Here is a 22,124-nt window from a genome sequence, read left to right as displayed (position 1 = left end):
TAAGCACATGAGTTTTTATAGCATTTAAATTAAACAATGGCAGTTTACAGTAACATCTTTATGTTGCCTTTACAGAAAGGCAGGTTGCAGCTGCATGTAGTACTTTCGTTAACGACTTGCACATTGCAGTGTTATCAAGACAGATGCAAAGTGACATTATAATGGTTTCAGTTGAAGAGTAATGTACAGCTCAACAGAATCATGAAGCCAAGATTAGCTTTTGTTGGGCCACAGCTGTGCAGCTGGTATGTAAAGAACCACATAGCGAGCTGGGGGCTGTCAAATGTGTATGATCTCATATTTATGGAGCGATGAACGACCACAGTCTTGTGCCTCAGAACAAAATGAACCAAAAGCTTGAAAATACACATCAACACTGCATGTGAAAAATGCACTTTAAAAAAAAAGCAATCACATTTATAAACCATAACAGCATTCAAACTATTGCTCTGTGTATTTAGTATAAAATTCTTTTATTATACAAAATGCTAAGAAAAACAATCTTAAGTATTTAGGAAATGCTGCTGACAATTCGGTCAACTTCAACTGAAGTAAACTTTGGGAAATTATTCTTTGACTTTTTTTAACCAGCTGCCACAGCATCATTTGGAACAAGATGGGCAGTTTGACTTCTCTATTCCTTGAATTCCAAGAACTGCTGCAGTCTTTTGTTATGTTCTGTAGATACTTGTACAGCACTATAGAGAGCAAAAACAGTGAGATTAGTCTGCTTTGAATGACACAAGCACATGTGAAAGCACACAAGTTGGGAAAAGGCTGTAATGGCCCTCTGAAAAGCATGATGCCAACAAAACCAAGTTGAATTAATGACTTTCCTTTAAGGAAGGGGTGGCCAAACTGTGGCTCTCCAGACATCCATGGTCTGCTAGCAGGGACTCATGATAATTGTAGTCCTTGGGCATCTGGAGAGCCAGTGTTTGGCCACTCCTGCAATTATGCAGGCAATTCAGATTTCATGGTGTTTGCCAAAGCTTGGCATGACTCTCTTATGCACTTATGAGAATACACACCACATTCTTGCACCATGTTCTGTCACTGTTTAATTACTGTAAAATACCTGGGGTCAGAGCCTTCCTTCAACTTATCCACAGAACAAATAGCTGAATAATCTGCAGAATAAATTACTGAGCAGTTTTTAGCACATAAAAAAAACTTAAGTGCAACTGTTGTTTTCTTCAACAGATGGCAAGCTGAGGTGGAGTGAGCACAGTATGTTTGTGGCCATCCTGGGTTGCTGTGGAAGCTGAGGGCTGGTCATTGCTGAATAGTTTTTGTTTATAGAACGTTAAATTCTTATGTTGACTTCAGAAACCAAGAGACTTCACTCATGGTAAGACAGTAATGTAGAAGAAGAAGAAGAGTTGGTTCTTATATGCCGCTTTTCCCTACCCGAAGGAGGCTCAAAGCGGCTTACAGCCGCCTTCCCATTCCTCTCCCCATATGTGTTATTATATGGTTCTATTCAGCAGTACTACTATTCAGCAACCACATGGAAATCCAAGTAAATGAAGGGATAATAATGCCAGGCTGAAGGGCATGGTTCAAGGCTACCAAAAGAAGGTCCTTCCTGTAGTAAATCTTTTAAAGTTGTTACTGCATGGCTGAAAATCAACTGAATCCACGTTAAGGAGGAAAATAATACACAAAAAGATACAGTGAAGATTTTGTAAGAAATTCTGAAAATCAGATTTTTTAATTCAATGCAGATATTATTATGGGCAGGCTATTCTTCCAAGAGGAGTGTTTTTCTTTTATGGTTTCATTCATATCCACCAAGAATCTTTAAACAGCCCTGCGGCGCAGCGCACCGTGGACTGAATAAGAGTAAGGGCTGTCTGGGAGGAGTTAGGGCAGGCCCTGTCTGGGATAAAAACTTGGAGGGGCCAATCAGGAGCCGCGAAGCGGCTCCTGATTGGCCCCTCCGTGTGTCCATCCCAGCCTAGCAGCCAATGAGGAGCCGTGCAAAGCGGGACCAGCTCCTAGCGCCCATTTTATTAAAAAATAAAATGGGCTTGATTTCTAGTATTACATAATTCAACAAATAAATACTATATATAATGAAATAAACATGAAGATATCCTGCAGCTGCAAAATCTCACTTTAAGTGTTCTCCAAACGTTGTGGTTATTCGATAGATAGCAGTTTTCAGTGACGCTCTCAGAGCAAATCGAAGTGTCTTGTAGGAAGTGTCTGCCAAATTCCCTGAAGTCCTGGGAGGTTTGCTGGAAACATGAGGAAGTTTGAAATGCTTGTCCACTACCTAGGATTGACAAAATGAACCAAATGAGAAATAAACATGGTAGCATGGCAGATTCTTGACTGAAATAAAGGCAAGTCACCAAAAGTTCACAGATTGCTACTGAAATGGAATAAAAGATGAAGCTTCTCAGTGATAATGTAGCCCAGGAAAATCTATTCATAAGAACCTGTGGTGGGAACAGGCCAGCTCCAGCCTGTATATCTCATTCCACCCTGTCCTCCAAGGTTTCCCCAACACCTAGAGAAGCTCTTCTTTCTCTCTCCACTGGTAACCACTGTCACTACCTGACCTTAAGAAGGAATTGCCCACTGGGAGGGTCAGGACTCCTCGCTTCCCTCTGAAGTTCTGAAGCCTTGGCTCTATGTTTCCCTCTGCCCAATATACTACCTTGTGTGTCCCTGGAAGAGCAGCCACTTACCAACTGACTGCCTTCACCCCTGGCACTCCTTTTATAATAGCATGTTCCAGATGGTAGAGGTCTATGTGGTACAGAGAACCATGACCAGCATCAAAAATTATGAAGTATTTATTAAAAATAAAATGTTCACAAGCCTATTTTTAGTATAGCATTCGATTCTACAAGAAATTCAAAAGAAAGGGTAAACCACAATTGGGTGCTTCGGTGCCCGAAGCAGCCAGCACACATGCTTGCACCCTGCACCTTGCCCCCACCCGCGGAGCTGGCTGCTTCAGATGTATTACATGACCAAATATATGATAATTTTGGAAAATTGAATGTTTTCCTGTAGTTCATAATTCAGAAGTTTGTCTATATTAATTTTATTTCTATATTTTAATCAAGACACTAAAAAAAATCTTTTAAAATCCAGAGTAAAGGTTTTGCTCATTTCAAGCCTCCAAAGTAAAAATGCATTTCTTCACACGACCCATTAAAAATCCCATGTTTCAATCACAATGCAGTCCAATGAAAATCCTTTGTTAAAAGAAACAAATTACCTGTCCTTGGAAAAGTTTTCAGAACTAGTTTAAACAGTTGTTGTTAATTCTTTAGATCAGTGATATGCACTCAGTGGTCTGGGAGCCACCTAAGGTTCTTTCACATGCCACTTGGGGCTCTTTTGACCCCCATTCCCCAGCACCGTACTTCCCCCATGTTTCAGGAAAGTGGGCAATGCCTATAGTTGGTGGTGGTTCCCACATTGAAATAGTTTCCACTGGAAGACAGGTAAGCAGTAAGGCTAGGGATGGAAATGAGGAGCTTATTCTTTCGGCCAACCTCTACCCCTTTGCACAGCCTCTGTGTTCTCAGCTCTTTCTGCAGCACCTGGACAGCTCCCAGGAGAACCAGCTGACTAGAGAGAGAGTAAAATCACCACTATGGCAACCATTTAGGAAAATGTGTGTGTGTGTGTGTGAGAGAGAGAGGGGGGGGGAGAGTGGGGGGGTAGTTTAACATCCCTTTTCCCACAACCAGCTTGCTTTGGGTATCTTTCTCTGTTTCATAAACTGCCGAGTCTTGTGTTGGGAGACACTGAAAAGGGAGAAAGTAGAGGGCACATGGTCTTCCTGCTGCAGAGACTCATTTCTTTAAGTGAAGAGGCTTCTGCAGTGGGAAGCCTTGAATATCCTTATAATTAATTTCCTTATTGCATTGCTGTTTATTCTGTGGCATAGAGCAGACTAGCCTTGGCCACTGTGCTGTCATCCAGTTGTGAGCCTCATAACAGGGAGAGCTAGAAGGCAGTAAGGCAAGTAAAGTGTACTCAAGGCTTCCCACACCAGGAGCCTGCGCTGAGCCAGCCCACAATGCCTGCTTGGAGCCTCCCTCTGGAATGCCCAGGGCCTAACCCAAGCAGGCTCCTGCAGTGAGGAAGCCATGAGCACCCATCACTTCCACCTCTGCCTTCTTGCTCTCTTCTCACAATGAGGCAGAGGCAGTTCCTACAACTGCTGACTAGACCAAACAATGTCTGTTCTGCATTTAAAAAATAGGTCCATGCCCATTCTATTGGGTTTTACATTCTTGTATGCAATCACTCTTCATATTGGAGGGAGCAGCAGTACATGATGGGAGAATTTTTAACTGTTATGATTCTATCAGCTTTGTCAGTTAACTGAATCTCTCAGTGAGTATTTTTGCATGTCTGAGACACAGTCAGCATCTCAGTGAGTTACAGTAACAAAAGCAGTTTGATCTCATCGAAGTTTACTTCAGTCAATATGTATGAAATTGATTCTGTGCTTTGTTAATACAACTTAATCACTGGGACCCCAAAGAGCCTGAGAGTTCTACAAGAATTGTTTGTCTAATTTTTAGTCTCAATCTAAGTAAGTGAATTTGTTTAACATTCATTCAAAGAAAACAATAATTATTGACTAGTAAAGACTATCTGCATAAGTTTAACATCAACTGATCTTAACTGATACAGCAATGTTGTCTCTGAACAAAATGTTTACTCTGCCTGGGATTCTGTGACGTCTAAAGGCTATCACACACACTTATTCTCATATTCAAAAAAGGATATTGGTTTAAATCACAAACCTAACCCAAAGTTAATTTTAAAAAATTCATTTATAATGTAATTTGTAGTCTGCCACTCTGCACAAACGTCCCCAATAAAATCTCATTAAAACCCAAAATTAAAAACTGACAACCATCCTTTCTCTGCAGAGCCTGCATACTTTATGAAATCCCCAGATGATTGTGAGCATTTTGCCAATGTGATACTGCAACTACTACTATGACAATATATTGGAAGAGCAACCACAGATGAAGATAAAACAGAAAGCGGGTCACTTAACCTAGGATCCCGTTTTGGTTGACTCTTTATGTTTGACAATTTAGACTTTATGTTATAACCTTTTCACTTATAAACATAGAGAAGACTACTACATCATTGTGCCTCGTGATTTCCTTTTTTCTTCTACATACAGAATGTAGCTGTATTGGTTGATGGTAATTGTGAATATGGCACTCCCTGAGCCATGCAGCAAACACTGCTGGTTAAGATTAAAGGTTGCCATGGCCTTTCCCACTGCAGAACAGCTCTGATAAACCATAAATTAGAAACACTAGCAAGTATGAATCACAAAAGGCCAAACACTACAATGGGCAAAAGACCAGCAGCAAGATTTTACTTAAATTATCTAAACTCATTTAGATAAAAACTCTTAAAAGAGTTTAATCTAAAAAAAAACTTGCCATCATTGAATAACTATTATCAGGCTTCAATAGGATTGGAATCGTAGCACAAGAAACTGTTTTTGAATAATAGATCATTCTTCCATGGCTAGTTTTGCATATCTTTTAGAAGTGCCATAGCAAATGGAACCAAGGTAAGACACTGTGCATTAGGAGATACACCTTTCTTTCCCGACAAAATCAACTGTACAATAGCAGGCAGGCATTGCTTTTGCTTAGGAAGGTCAGGCTCCTCACCTCCTGAAGAGTTAATAGAGTGTTCAGAATAGATGGCAATGTTGTTTGGACTACTCCATATTTGTCTTCAGTAAATGAAGCTGCAACTAGATGAGACAGACCTTAAAAAAGAAAAGAAAAAATGCTTTTAATTCTAACATCTGGAATTATATCATTGAAGTCCAGAAATTTACAAAAAATCTGTATTTTGTCTGTCACTGAATTGACTGCCTAGCCACATAAAGATGAATTCAGTATCCTACCCAAACCCTGTGGAGGTTAGCTTCTCCTGGCTGCAGTATAGCAAACAAATGTTTCAATAAAGCAGACAGAGACATGGGGAATACTGCACTAGTGGTGCTCAGAATAAGAAGTCTAAATGTTTCTCAGTGGCACAGAACCAAAATAACTAGAACACAGCAATCCGTGTGCTTATCCTTAAATCAATTTCACCGCAGAGGAGCCATGAGATTCAATTTTAATTCTGACAAAAAGACATTGCTTTTATTTATATATTTACTAGGAGGCAAAGCTTGTTGCATTCATGAATACAACAGATGCTAGATTGGGGGTGATGGAAGAACTCTCTCTGCCCGCAGGAACTGGAAAGGCTGCAGGCTGGAGGCCCCCAAGAAGGAAACTAAGTGGCAGGAGCAGCTCTCAAACAGCAGGGATCTGCAAACTCTGAGCCTCAGAGGAAAGTGGAAGGAGGAGGGGGTGGTCAAGGGTGGGGGGCAGAAGGTGATTCGCTGGCTGCTGGACAGACAGGCAAGCTGGTTGGAGGCGAAGGCACTCAGGGGTGGGACAGCTACCTTGAATGGGTGTTAAGGGCTGAGAGGCACCTAAGCCCCGAGACACGCTTCTTCTCTAAGCCTTTACCAGAAATATGAAGTGGAACAGATAAAATCTGCTTACCTTCCAATGCCCAAATGTGCATTTGGGTATCAGAAAAGAGAGCCTGGATTGAAGCCTCTGGGTGCTGAGAGAGAGAAGAGGGGGGGGGGGATTGCAGACACCTAATGAGCTTAGCCAAATTTCCAAATCAACATAATTAAGAGCTCCTGATGTAAAGTTTAATATAATAATATGTGGAATACATAGTGTGTTGACCCCCCCCCCACTACCTTATAAAAGCAGCCCCTATTATTGTAGCTTAGAGTTAGGCTAACCTTGACTTTTCATCAAAACAGTGTTGCCACCGTGCAACTGAAATGTCAATTTACACAGCACCCATTTCAATGACTTTGCTGCCAACTTTTATTGTTAAATGAGCAGAGATAATATTAGCAGTAGCTTATAAAGCAGGAAAACGCTGCTGACTCACACATTCATCCTCACCTTGCTGAAAAAATACATTATCAGCACTCGTTTTGACAAGAAGCTCTTAATCTAGAAAAAGAAAGAAAACCTACTAAGAGCCAAGCACATCTGCAACTTTTTTGAGTGATACACAATTCCCATTTGAAATTATCAGGACCATTCAAAATATATAAGCTTCACTGATTCACACCCAAATCTTGGTAAAAAAAATTAATTAGAATTAACAGCCAATGGTAAAGAAGTCTAAGGAAATTATGTCTATGTAAATCATATTGATTTGCTACCTCTACCTGATAAAATGATATAGAAACACTGACTGGCAAGCCATGCAGCTTTAACCAGTTTAAGAACTGCATAATTTTAACAAAATAGAGATTTTAATTTTTCAGGTTCTCAGAGGACAGAAATATGTTCCTTCATTATATCCACCAGAACAGTGACTGATGCAAGTTCATAGCATCCACAAAACTGTGCAGAATTAGCAATACTGGAGATCCAGGCCCTGACAGAGCTGTCAAAGTTATGCAGGGTCTGTAAAACCTGCAGGGCTTGCAACACAGAGCTCTTCCGCCAAGCTTTTGGTTGAGGCCAGTGGAAAAACCAACTAAACATCTTATCCAGTTCTCCGGATTAGACTGCCAGTCTTGACTACTACAGCTTACTCTTTGCTAAATAAAGGCTCTCTTTGTCCTGTTGTTGGAGGCGTCGTCGGCATGTGTTGTGAAGTGATGTATGAGGAGACACTAGGCAGGGCAGTATTGAGCCCCCTTGGAGCAGGCATGCATCAATGGAGGAGACGTCAGCAGCAGCCCACTTAGTCTGAGGTGATGGTAGGCAACAGTAGTGAGTCCCCCCCCCCCCTTCTGTAATCCACTTCTGTTGCACTGCAAAATGTTCATGCGGCTAAGGATGCTTTCACATCAAAAAATGGAACTCTTTCACCAGGCCTGTGGTTGAGGCCTGGATAATCCAGAAGTGCTATGGGCCTCCCTCCTCTCTTTTCCAGGTCTCCGCCACATATGAGGCTCTCTCTGCAGGGGGTAATCTCATTACCATCAAAATTACCAAATTTGCCAGCTATACTATGGTGGCAAGGGAACAAATTGTATTTAATCATGCTTTTAGAGTTTTATAGTTTTAAATGTACACCATTATTGGAAACCACCCCAAGCCCATCATTGGGGAAGGGGGGGTCTATAAATTAAATTATAAATATAACATAAGAATTTGCATATTTGCACTGATGAACTGAAATATTAATGGTTATATATCTTACAATACCTGCTCTTTCTTGCTCTGCAACCATAAGTAGACAGAACTCGGCTGTACTGCTTCATTGGTCACTTTTGAAACTGCAATCATGGGCTGGGGCTCCTGAGGAAAGCCTGTCCACTGCAAGTCTAGGAGAGAATTCCAGCCAGTTTAAAATAGGGCAGCAAGATGTCCTCGTAAATAGCCAAAAGAGAGTTCAAAGAGGTCATCTTACCAGAATATGATGTCCATAATTTTAGTCCTCTTCTCATAATATGGGGACTTTGCACAGACCCATGCCAAGGAGAGCTTAATTCCAGCATTCCAGCCTTACGATTTCGTGGGGAAGGACTGAAAGGTGATCCTAAGTTGCTTCCAAGGTCTATTACAGGTGACGTTTTTAAGGGCAACAGAGATGATTTAACCAGAGAAGGCATATGGGCTCGAGGAAGGATACCAGCCCTTGGTGTCTGGAATGAGCGCTCTTCAGAAGCTATTCCTGGGGACAAAGAATGTTTTAAAGGATAAGCTCAGGATAACTTATGCCAGGGAGAGGTGTCTCATAATTAGGCCCCTGTCAAAAGAAGCTAATCCATGTGTTAACTTGCACTCACCATAAACTGTTTCAATTTATTCTGTAGTAAACTTGAAAACTTGTATAAAAGGGTAACCAATACATTTAAAAATTAGCAAATCTTTAACCGCTCCTGCGGAGCGGATAAATTAAAACAGTAAGGGCCCCGAGGGCGGGCCCTGTCTGGGATGAGGAAGGGTGCCGATTGGCCCCTTCCCCTGGACTGACAATCGGAGGGCCCAATCAGCAGGTGAAGCTTCGCGCGGCTTGCGGATGGTTCCTTGCTGCCGGACTGACGAATCGGGAGGCAGCCTCGCCGCCGAGACGAGCCGTGCCCTGGATGGTCAGCCACGGCGGCGCAAAGACACGGCTCCGACAGCCGCCCGTCAGACCCGACAGCAAGAGGTCGAACCCGGCAGCAGCAGCAACAGAACGGGGCGACAGCTGCGGCCAACAGCCAACGGCAAGAGGCCGTGGCTGAAGCCGGCGCCCATCGCTCACACACCCTGACAACAGCCGTGCCCAACTTCCACGGCCATGAGGGGCCGGCGGCCGGTGCCAGAGGCTGCTGCCAGCGCCCATTGCAGCGAGCAGAAAGTGGCAGCAGCTGCTGGTGCCCTGCGGCGGAGCTGGCCCGGCCGCAGCGCCGCCCGGCCACAGCGCCAGGGCGGCGCCCGACCCCACTCTCTCCTGAGCCCACCTCCACTGCTCACACCGGCTGGCACACACGCTTTGCCCCCACTGCCAGCCCACTGACAACATCTGCTGCCTTGCTGCCGGGGACGCAGGTAGGCCGTGCCACAGCCATGGGACTACACATGGCCGGCCTCGCCTGCTGGGGTGGGGGGCTCCGCAAAGCCTGCCACGTGCCCCGGGAAGAGTCTGGGGGCCGCTAGCGCCCGCTGTATTTACAGTACAGCGGGCTTTTTTACTAGTAAATACATAAATGTACAACACACAGTGTCTATGGTGTAGGAACACAACCCTGGTCAGAGAAGTTACATTCTAGTCAGTACAACCAAATTTTGCAAAGGAGTTCCCAAAGCCAATACATCTTTACTGATATTTTATTAAATACTTCATGGTCTTGTGGCACCTAAAGGTCCAGCAGAACGTTATTCCAGCATAAGTTTGTATGGACTTTTTCAGATGCTATGAGTCAATCCTCAGCATGCAGTTATTTTATGTAGGAAGTTTGAAGGGTCAAAGTGGCCACTGAGTACAGAATATAATGTAAAATGAATACCAGGAGGTGTTATCACATTTGCACCGGCTATGTTCAGGCACAATTTGCTTCTTAGAGGCGTTTTATTCCTTACACAGAAATCAGGCTTGCCACAGCAACATTCATGTTCCAGCCGTTTTCCATACTGTGACAATGAAGCTGTATGTCTCTTGTCACTTGTTATTGTTGGGAAAACTTTCCCCATGTAAAATGAAAAGCATTATTTAGGCTGGAGCACTGTATTAGGAAATAACTCCAAACATTCCTGACGTCTTTTAAAGCCGCTCAGCAGCCTTCCTTGCTGCCCTACGGAGGCAACATCATTGCTGTGATTCCCGCCCCCACCCCACCCTCTGATATTCAGAGATGTAAAACCTCTCTTAACAGTAAGAGACCCATCTTGTTACCTGGAGAGCCGGGGAATTTACTCAAGTCTCCTGCAGGTGGCTGATTCAGTCTCCCATTTGTAGCTACAGCCTCCTGGTGGGCTATCAGCTTCAGAGTCAGATCGTTCAGCAGATTCAAACACTCCCTGGACACTGCAGTCCAGTTGTGGGGATGTCCCCCTTTGAGACAAGCAGAATTTATTTATTTGAAAATAGTTTTAAAATAACAAATTACATTTTCAAAACTATTCACAAGCCCTTATTATCACTATGAAGCAGAATATCCACTTTGGAATACCAAACTAAAATAGTAATCTAGGTTATTGAGGAGACAATGGCAAACCACCTCTGAACATTTCTTGCCTTCAACACCCAATGAGGCCACCATGTCGGCTGCAAACTGACCATTAAAAAAAAAGTTTAAAGTCATAATTCTTTTTTTCAGGTCTCTGTTATACTAGAAGAAAAAGAAGAGTTGGTTCTTATATACCACTTTTCTCTTTCCGAAGGAGTCTCAAAGCGGCTTACAGTCACCTTCCCTTTCCTCTCCCCACAACAAACACCCTGTGAAGTGGGTGAGGCTGAGAGAGCCCTGATATTACTGCTTGGTCAGAACAGCGTTATCAGTGCTATGGTGACCCCAAGGTCACCCAACTGGTTGCATGTGGGGGAGCACTGGCGCTAGATCAAATCCAGCACCTAATTAGAAGTCCGCACTCCTACACCAAGCTGGATATAATATGACATGATTAAGGTGGTCAAGTTAAATGTTGTTCCAATGAATTAAAAGTTGCCCATGGTTTAAAAACAGTGAGAACAGCTCAGAACTCAACCCTAAGCTACAAGAACACTTAAAACAATCAGCTGCTGTGACCAAACTGAGGGAGGCACAGTTGTAGCAAGGAAGTCACCACAAAGTTAGGCAACAAAACCTCACAAATCCCATCCAAGGAGAATATGTTCAGGTATTCTAAATTATAGCAGAAGCATGTTTTGCTTTGGAAACTGTAAGGGTTACACACATGGTCATCCTGAATCTCATCATGCTCAGCTATGAGCACATGGTACTACCTTTGCTTTTAAGCCTTCAGATGTATGCTGGAAAAACCCATCAATTCTGTGGTGGAATTTGTCAAGCTCACCAGCAAAATGCCAAACTTACCAGCAAATGAAAGCAACTCTGCCTAAATTAGGTTAGCCTCTGACAAAGTACTTCCTTTTAACACTGTTCTGTCTTAAAGGAACAAAATAATTTTCCAAATACCTGGCTGGCTAAGGCTGAAGACCTCTTGCTGGCGAACAACAGAATACTGAGAAAGAAACATCAGGTCCTGTAAAGCCAAGAACTGCAGAGGGAAATGTTTACAAGGTCTTTGTAAATTACCAGGCTGGTATTAACACAACATTTCATCCATATATTTGCTCATATAAAAAAAGTAGGTTTTTTTATTTTGATTGTAAGTTACTCTAAGGCAGGGGTAGTCAACCTGTGGTCCTCCAGATGTCCATGGACTACAATTCTCATGAGCCCCTGCCAGCAAACTCTGGCAGGGGCTCATGGGAATTGTAGTCCATGGACATCTGGACTGAGGACCACAGGTTGACTACCCCTGCTCTAAGATAAACAGAGGAGGCTGATTCTATCCCTGCTCATGGGAAGAATTCACAAAGCAATCCCAAGTGTTCCTCAAACACTGGAGATAGAATGTGAGAACAGCTATTTGAGATATCCAAGGAAATGTAGAAAGAATTATTCTGCATAAATTCAAGCATCAGTTTTTATACATCTACACTGTAAAGGATTAAGATTTCGTATATTTGGATTAAGATTTTTTGTAGTGACAAAGCTATTGAAAGCATTTGACTGAGTTATGCTAACTCAGATAATACATTAGGTGAGACAGAATGGTCTAAAAAGGGTGAGGGTGTGAAGCACTAGGGACCTAGGAAAGGGAGAGGCAGAAGGTAACCATGGGGTTTAAGACAGAAACTATAAGAATATCAAGAAGAAGAGATGGCCAGAGCTAAAAGATTTGGGGAAGGCAAACAAAAAGTAAAAAGCAGATTTGTAAGATCAAGAAGGAAGCTAAAGAGCTAAAGTCATATCTTTGGACTCCGGCCACTCATGCAATGTTTGTTGTCCGTGGGTTTTTTTAACATGTAAACGACCAAAACCAACCTAGCTTTGCTAGTGTGATTTCTTCATATGCTAATCAATGGAAAATATGTGCGAAACAAGTGAACTGAGATAAATAAACTCACATACCTTTAAAATAGGTGGAGGATTGCTGTTTAAAATTTTAGGTAAGCACTGTTCGGTTTCTTCTGTAAAAGTTGGCTGCACAGGAAAGTGATATGCCTGAAAGAGGTGCACATACTGTAGTTGAAGCAAGAACATTAAGCAACCCTGGCCAGTATGAAATTGGTAGGGGCATAATTAAATTACTGGTCATTTGTGAATTTGTTTAACTCACAGACCGTTTATGCACTGAGAACTTCACTGCCCCAGCTCTTGTGCAGGAACACAAATAGGGGGTGGATGAGGCACACTGGGCCAAATGCTCCTCCATGTGGGTGCAGGAAGAGGTGGGGCAACCTGCCACAACTAAAACTCCAGCCTGCAGCCTGGCATTAAACCTCCGGTGCATAAACGGTCACAGAGAGGCTTCAAAGCCTGCTCTGATGGGGAGAACACCTGAAAACGAGTGAGGCAGCTACAAAGCAGTTTTGCTGAGCAGTGACACATGTACCCCATGGTGTTCTTCAGTAACAAATGCTGCCCTGCCATAGAATGGTGCAGAACATAATACCAACCTCAGTAGAATATATTCTGAAGAGTAACCACGCAATGTACCAAGTGATCAGCAGAAACACACCACACAGCCAGCTGTGGTACAGAAGAGATAAATCCAAGAGACCAGCCATGGTATCTAAAGGATGAAATTTACTGAAAGGCAAATAAATAAGCAAACAAAATTAGAGAAGCTAGTTTTATGTAACATACTCTTCACTTAGTCCTGACTACAGATTTATTTTGCCTGGAAGTAACTTGATGGAAGCTGAGAAGTACAAACAGTAAATTTATTCTGTAGCCTGTATCATAAAGATTACCATTTCAGCTCTTTAATTAAAAAAAAACTGATTTCAGGGAAGAGATTATAAAGGCCCTTAAATGAACCTAATTCTTCATATTACAACACGGTATTTTCCAAATAGTTATTGACCAATAGACTGAGTCATGTACTATTTACTACAATACATAATCAAGTACATGCAATAATCAAGTACATGCAAGTACATACAAATAGCAGGGAACAAAGTGGGTCACAGAGCATATTTGGAAGTCATGCTCTCAATTACTCCCCAATGCCAAAGAGTATTACTGCCTTCCAAGTGATTTCAGTTTGTAATCTTTTATGTCTCTCCACAGCAGTGTGGGATATAACTACTTTCTTTCCTGATAAGCAGATGCTTAGATAATGTGTGTTTCATCACAATTTGCAATAAACATAAGGATTTTTACAGGTACTCACCTATCTATATGAAGGTTCATTGTAGTAATTATCCATGCCTTGGGAATATAACCTATAATGCCACAAAAAGAATATCAAGCCGTAAAAACACAGGAATGTGTTTATATGCATGAAAAGCAAGAATTCTCAGCACAAAAGTAAAACCCAAAGAAGAAAAAAATGAAAACTAAGTCCAATACCATGTATGTCAATCTAATATCAATTAAGCAAACAAACACCTCCAAGATGTATTTACCCCAGTGTGGGAAGAGGGGGTATGGGTATATGCCACCCAGCAAACAGGAAAGATCAATTGTGCATACTTGAGCCTTCTCTGCTGTGGCTGCTAACTGGAAGAAAAGCCTGTCTGAAAAGGTCAGGAAGGCTCCCACACTACTAGCATAATGTGCAAATTTGGAATGGTTTATAAAGAATACCTTTTAAGGAATACCTTGAGTCTGTGTTAGAAAAGTGGATGAGAAATGAAGTATGTGAATTAATAATGGTTTGAGCCTCCTTCAGGTAGGAAAAGCGGCATATAAGCACCAACTCTTCTTCTTTTTCTTCCTCCCCAACAGCAGGGGTAAAAGCAGCCTGGAGATAATTACTTTTGGCATGGAAATAACATGGAGGGGAGGGTTACCTCCCCAATTCTCCCCTAAAAAACACAACTGTGCTGGCTGCAGACCCTAACAGGAAAAAAAATACGGAACCCTCAATTGTACCTCCATCCTAAGAGTTTTAGTTCAACAAAACCTTTTAGTTCAACAAAACTCAGTAACCACATTCATTAGCCTGCTGCTTCCACATTCTATGAAGATCTTCACGCTACACACAACCTCACCTTTGGCTATTAAAGTAGCCCATACATCCTTGAGGCCCTCTCTAAGGATTGTCTATCCTTGAGCTAGGTATAGTCCCATACAGTCAATGACAGCCTCGCAGCCTCTACTGCTTCTCGCCTCATTCACCCTAACATTTACTTTTCACATCTATTATATAAACAGGCAATGCAGAGTCAAGCCATACTGCTCTTTGAGCAATTCTATAGTCACTTCCTCCAGCAACAGATTCACCATGTCACTGCAGTTGCTGCCATGGTACAAGAACTGCTTTGATGCCTAAGACCAAGCTCCATCTTGTACAGCATTTTGTTGGTTATGATAGCCAACCAGATTCCTATGAAAAGCTCAAAACACACACTGCATGATTATGCAAGCCAAGGGTTCAAAACTGTACTCACCAAGGCAAGGCTTCCCCCCTGCAAGTATGTCTCAGCTGCCCTCCTGCCTCATTACCACCAAGCTCTGAGCGCTCATGAGCTTCATCTCCTCCTTCCCCTTTCCCAGCACTTTTCAGCACCAGCCAGTACTCTGTGCTGATGATGCCTGGGCTCTCTACCGCAGATCCTAGCAACAACAGAGATGCTGTATGGTAGGCTGCAGCTGCTTTCACACCAGCGAGAGCTGTAGAAGGAGGAGGAGATGGAACTGCTTCCTTAGCAGCACTGGTGATGGAATGAGAAAGGAATAGAGGAGGGTGCTGCAGAAGCAACTGTGGAGTGTCCCTTCCCAGTGCCCAGCAGGAGTGGAGGGTTCACAGATCACTGTGGTGCTGAACTTTGAAGAGCATCCTCCTGGCACAGTATGACCATTTATGCACTGGGAACTTCACTGCCCCAGCAACCATGCAGGAGCACAGATCGGGGGCAGATGAGGTGTACCAGGCCAAATGCCCCCCCATGTAGGTGCAGGAAGAGGTGGGGCAACCTGCCACGACTAAAATTCCAGCCTGCAGCCCGGCATGAAACCTCCACTGCATAAACAGTCTACGACATAGATGATTCCATGAAACTGGAGCTGAAAAGAGAGATTGTAGATCTTCCTTGCCTTTGAGCCATACTTTCCACCAAAGTTCAGCAGGACATCAGAGATAACATTCCACCCTCTGGACAAGTTGTGACAAGGACAAATTTTGGGCTAGGTTTTGAGGCTGACCCAGATTTGTGGTTCCCCAATAACTTATTTGACATAAAAGATCTGGCAAATAGTATACTGCCTTAGAATTCAAGTACATCACCTCGACCTTGCATCTAGTTTCTCTTTGCAACTGATGCTGAAGCCATATCTTAGTTTTTCCTCTCAAATAATTAAAACACAAAGAAATGTAACCAGAGATGTCCTACTGTAAACAGTCCAATTATAGTGACTGGTGATCAACAGCACAGTGTTGGACAAAGGTATCTTCCGAAGGCCACATTACCACCTTGCAGGTGTCTAACAGCGGTACACACCAATGGAAAGCAGCAGAAAAACCCAGGCAACTTAAAGAACATGCCTTCAGTTCCAGCAGACACTCCCTGTCAGCAGAATTAGATTTTACAACCACCACCACCCATCTAGAGAGGGACTGTGATGTGTCTGCTGTACCCTTCTTTGGAACCCAATAAGAAATAGACTTATCCCTACGAAAAGACTTGGTTCTTTCAAGGTAGCTCTTTCCTCTCACACACACACCCCTCAAAAAAGATATCTCACCTCCTATTCCTTTCATTTAAAGAAGAGGAAAAATCTTACCAAAAAAGTAGTATGCAGCGCAGAAGTTTCTAACCATATAAAGAGATTCCACACAGCTTTGCTTTGCCAATAGAGGTAGAGATCTTCTGAAACGTAGGTATTTATATTGCTAAAAAATATTAAACATGTTCAACATTTTCAAAATGTTATCCACCCTGCATGTTTGATCTGAACAATAATCAGACTTTATATGAAAAATGGTTTCAAAAACAACAGCCTTCATGCTAAACCCCAATGCTAAGACCTCACTTTCTTTTATGGCATCTATTGCTCTCTGAATGCTGTATCTGTACTGAATGCTACAGTAAATCACTATATATTCAAATAAGAAGATTTGAGAGAAGATTATGATATTATATGATTATGATTTGATATGAGATTAGGCAATACCAAAAATCTTTATACCACAACTGTATCTTCTGAAAGACCAAATCCTATACCAAATAACGTATCATGATTTCTGCAAAAACTAGTAATGCAGCACGAGGATACATAAAAAAAGAACAGTACAGCTGGTCCAATGATAGAATATTATGCTCCTGTTCTTTATGTAGTTACCTGTATGACTGGAAATGGGAGGTAGTTCATATTGTGAACAAGGTATCGGAGGCTATAGCTGTAACCCATGAAAGCTCCAAGGAGCAAGAGAAAGAGGTGGTATTCATTCAGGCACATGTTTGGAACATCGTCATCTGAGCTGAAGCAAAACAGTACTTCAGATTTTAAATACACAAAGAGACAGAGGAAAGCAACTTCGTATGCAAGTCTACCTTTAATGTAATTATTTTCTCAGATTGCAAGAGGAAAAAATAGAAATTGGCTAGAATTTTTTTTTTTTTTTTGCTACACTCTCGGTCTAGATAGTGCTGAAAAAGCACAAACGCTTTCAAATAAGTACAAATCCTGAGCTGGCGGAGCATAGACCAGTGGTACTTAAGTGCAATGAACTGTAAGTGTGCTGCCTCTCAACAAAGTTAAGGTTAGTGCTTTACAAACTACCAAGAGTGCCCAGAAACATTTATTTATTTTATATACCGCCCTCCCTGAAGGCTCAGGGCGGTTTACATGAAATAGGAACATTTCTCTCATTTTAAATTAAATTGTTAAAGTATTAACTCATTTTATAGTGATAACAACAATTTGGATGAACAGAATTAGTTTATCTTGCCAGAAATGTCTGGGCAACCCTCAGCAGCAGCTTGACTGTGCAGAACTAGAGCTGTAAGCTCACCAGACTATTAGTTGTGCTACTTAGAGCAGGCATTATGTTTCCCAGCAACCATAATGTATGGCTTGAGAAAACCGCAGAGTCCAGTTACAAGATGTTTGTCCCCACTACAACCAAAGGAATATAAGAAGAAATTTTCAAAGAACGATCTGTATAAACTATTTATCATTTCCCTGCCTTCTATCCTCATAACATGGCCACTTATCAAAAAGTCCATTTTTACATTATTTATTTCCATGTGAAATGGTATACTTTAACGAACAGCTCTGTGATCATCAAAGCTCACCTTTCTGAAGCTGTGCAGGATACAGATAAAAACAGGAACTTTCCCTTAGTCATCACTGCAGCACACCAAGCCACCAACATTCCCATTACAGCATGCACAACTGAATGAATCACTTGCTGCGGGTGGATAATCTTGCTAATCAGTGCTAATCGTGAGCAAGGAATAGAAGGTACAACTGCAAAGAAAGAAAGAGAACATATAACCAGTCCAAAAAAGCAATTAAATGCATCTTGTTGCATATCACAGTTCACAAATGGTCATTCTGAGGATCACTGCTCCTCATTTAAGTGTTTAAGCTGATCAAACAGTTTAAGGTCTGCTGAGAAATTCTTTCAAATTATCAGTCCACATTTTTGAGAAGGGATAGCTATATATGGCCATAATCAGAGAGAACCTTAATGGTATTTTGAGACATTAGGATTAATAGGCATTTAGCAACAGAAAAAGTCTCCACCATGAACTGTTTTTGAGCTGTATATTTGTACTTAAGGTAAAGGTAAAGGTATCCCCTGTGCAAGCACCAGGTCATGTCTGACCCTTGGGGTGACGCCCTCTAGCGTTTTCATGGCAGACTCAATACGGGGTGGTTTGCCAGTGCCTTCCCCAGTCATTAACATTTACCCCCCGGCCAGCTGGGTACTCATTTTACCGACCTCGGAAGGATGGAAGGCTGAGTCAACTTTGAGCCAGCTGCTGGGATTGAACTCCCAGCCTCATGGGCAGAGCTTTCAGACTGCTGCCTTACCACTCTGCACCACAAGAGGCTCTTATATTTGTACTTAAGTTTTAAAATAAACAATCTAAAGTCCTACAACATGTTCATCTTTATGAAAATTATGCATACAATCTAAGGAAAAATGGGGAAAATTAAGACAAACTTCAAATTTCATTCAATATATACTTCAATACCCACCTGCATGAAATTCCACATTGAAGATACTTATTACCAATATCACTATGGACATCAGCAGCAAGCAAAAGATAACATAGGAAGTATACAAATCATTGAATGAGCCTAAAAAGAAGAGGAATCTGTTAGAAAGTACTGTAAACATACTTCTAATGCTGTAATTGTTTAATACCAAAATGTCTCAGCAGTAGCTGAAGAAGTCACTTCAAGTATATTAATTCATTGGCAGGCCTCAATTAAGCCATTCTCCTTCTATAGAAGTTTTGTTTCAGATATCAGTATTTTAAAATTGTAAGCTGCCTTAAACAATGAGGAAAGGGGGATATAAATGTTTTAATAAATAAATAAAATCTGTTTTAGATCTATCCTCCTCTCTCCCACCCACATCTCTTCCATTTTAAACAGAATCATTTGTATTTTGCAAGCACTGTAAGCTACTTTGGAGGCTCCAAAGAAGTAGATCTCAAAATATAATAAACAGTAGCACTAACTGGTAAATATTACTAGTAGTAAATGTTCTCTGATTAAAGTCTGTTGTAGCCTGGTACCCACTTGTGATCCATTGTATAGGGTGAACTAAGTCAATAGTACTAATGCTGATGAAGGCTGCCGTACACAGAGGAAGCAGTAATATAGACCATGCAGTACTTGCTGCTGCTCTCCATCCCAAAATCTAAAAAGAAAGCAAGAACATGTGAAAATGTTTTGCCTCCTAAGCATCCAAATTATTATATTAATTATATTAAATTATATCCAAATAACTAACCAGTTATTAAAAACCAAATGTGTGCAGTGTTTGTAGTATTAAGGAAATGTTTGACTTCTAAAAATGAGAAATAAAGGACAACTGGTAGCAAAAACAGCATGTTCATCATAACATGCTCTGCATAACAACACTATCAATGAAGAGTGATGTATTTTCCATTAAAATTCGGGGAGGGGGGTATATGTGCAAGAACTATTCTTTTCAAATTCCAAAGCCTTTTCATCTTGGAAAGCAGATGTGTGATATACAGTTTCATCCCTATGCTCAATCAGCCCTATGTTAAAGACATAGCAAGTACGTCAGGGCTGTGTTTTCAGACAAGCCTGAGATTCTCACGTGGCCAATCCGCCAACGGATGTGCATTCGTTCATGGCAAAGAAACAATTTCAACTTTATGTGTAGAAAGGGTTGTAGCAAATGGAGATGGTCAGGATGATGCTTTGATAACTGGAATAGGGTTGTAGCTGATTGCATGTTACTACCTCAATTCTACTGTATTGTTTGTAATCCAGTTGCCACTTTATGACATATCTTATATGGTCTTCTTTTATCTTGTTTTCCTAATTCTGTAATAATTCTCAGCAGAAAGGAAGACAATGAGTAAATAAATGCAGGCGTGGCTTGTAGCTGAATAGGAGGTGGCCTGTGGATGGTATCCAGTTTTGACTTCCTTGGAGAAATCAATACAAATACAAATGGCAGATGATGCCAAACATTCCAGGGGTGTTTGCAAGTATCTTTGAGGAAACTGTCTAAGGATGTTTTAACATGGGGCAGTGTAGGAGGAGAAAGGAGAGACTTTTTTGTAAGGCTACTGTATTACTTCAATAGTGCATCTGTGTGGGGGAACTGCTCTCATGGCAATCTTCCTTATGGGACTCTAAGTGGTTACAGCCATCTTGGACTGTACCATTTAGGTGCATGCTTGAAAATTCCACACACAAACCCTACTCTCTTTAAATATTTAAAAAATAGCCTTATAATGGCAATTCATTTCTGGGCACAACTCAATGTGCTAACTTTCAGGGGACTGGGATTTAGTATACCTGTGAGGCTGACTCTCCCATGTGAATGTAAATGCTGCTGTTGTCACCACCACAATTTACCATATTGCACTGATACTATTTTCAGTTTGAGCCACCGGGAGTGATGCACATACTTTTAAGAAGTGAAATCTGCCTGTGATCTTTGCTCATACAAGTACAGTGTACACGCATTCTAGGCATAGCATTACATTATTAAGAGGAGCGGTTATCGTTCTGCTGAGGACTGCACCGTAGAAAATGTCCGCAGCATACTCCTTTCTTCTTTGCTCACCCAGCTACTTCGCTTTTCGCACGTATATTACGTGTGAACACTGCGGAAAGCCAGCGGGAACAATGCAATCCCCCAGACGACTGCGTTCCATTCACAAGCCTGTCCCGACGCACGGCTCTCAGTTCATTGGACAAACCTTCGCAAATCACGGCTAAGGATACCGAAATGGAGTCGGCCTTTTGTCCGTAACTGGAGCAAAGCGACCCTGCCCGGCTGCCCCCCCTTCCCCCCCCCCGGGAATGGTCGTTTGCGGAACAGAACGACTGGCGAAAGGACTGACCTGGCGGAGCAGCAATTGCTGCTCTTGGGTAACGGGACTCATGGCCGCCGCCGCCCAGGCCCCTCCTCCGCCGCCGCCGCCGCCCCCCACGAGGCTGCCAGCCCTCGCGGTGAGAGTCGCGCCAAGCATTGGGTCGGCCTGGAAAGAGAGCGGCGCAGCACATGGGCCCGACTTCCGGGGGGACGGACCACGCCGACGGGCGCCATTCCCTCTGCTCTCCAGGGGCGCGCCAGTAGGCCCCGCCCTCGCCCTGCCACGAAGGGCGGGAAGGCCGCGGAGCGCCCGGGGCTCTGTCGGACTGCCGCGCCTTCCTTGCTCGGCCGACAAACCAGAAGAGCGGCTGCATCTCCCAGCAACCCCCAGGAAGGGCGTCGCACAGAACAGTGGGAAGCGCATGCGCCTGGGCCTGGTCTCGGCTTTTGATAGGGCGAGGAGGCTCTTTGACGCTATTGATGGAAGCTCGTACATCGTTTATATAGTCACTAAGGTCCCCTTGTAATGTTTGCTCTTTGTGTTAGCACAGTGGAGTCTCCCACCTGTAGTAATTATTAAATCTTAAACTCTGGTACACTTTAAAATGTGTATCTGTCGCTTCTGCTATGGCGCTATATGTATCCTCACAGCAACCTGCCGCAATTCTTCTTAGTCTTCATTTGTTACGCTACTTTCCTAGTGTAGTCCTTTCATATTTGCAGGCCACAAGCAGTCAAGGGGAGAAGATGCACTTGCTGCAATGCTATTTATAACAGTTTTAACCCACCTTTCTCCAAAACCTGACTGCAATCAGTGTTTTCTAAACAGATAAACAGATGTTCTGCCTCTCTACCTCTGGA

At 42.5% G+C, this 22,124-nt stretch overlaps 1 protein-coding gene across 1 annotated transcript; it reads right to left on the bottom strand.

The window, feature by feature from the left end:
• On the bottom strand, window positions 1–21,627 carry NDC1 (NDC1 transmembrane nucleoporin). Its single transcript, XM_077333665.1, has 18 exons — window positions 21,292–21,627; window positions 19,481–19,601; window positions 18,932–19,033; window positions 18,019–18,193; window positions 17,063–17,201; window positions 16,505–16,613; window positions 13,950–14,001; window positions 13,231–13,363; window positions 12,683–12,775; window positions 11,681–11,762; window positions 10,438–10,596; window positions 8,467–8,730; window positions 8,262–8,380; window positions 6,999–7,049; window positions 6,576–6,639; window positions 5,682–5,782; window positions 2,121–2,281; window positions 1–698 (listed from the first exon to the last, which is right to left on the bottom strand). The coding sequence occupies exons 1-18, from the start codon at window positions 21,418–21,420 to the stop codon at window positions 635–637; spliced, it is 2,118 nt and encodes a 705-aa protein (XP_077189780.1). The 5' UTR covers window positions 21,421–21,627; the 3' UTR covers window positions 1–634.
• Window positions 21,628–22,124: the final 497 nt, after the last annotated feature.

The sequence above is a fragment of the Paroedura picta genome, chromosome 4 (assembly GCF_049243985.1).
Source record: "Paroedura picta isolate Pp20150507F chromosome 4, Ppicta_v3.0, whole genome shotgun sequence".
Classification (NCBI taxonomy): domain Eukaryota; kingdom Metazoa; phylum Chordata; class Lepidosauria; order Squamata; family Gekkonidae; genus Paroedura; species Paroedura picta.
The sequence above is the reverse complement of the archived record's forward strand: the minus strand, read 5'-3'. Positions and strand labels throughout refer to the sequence as shown.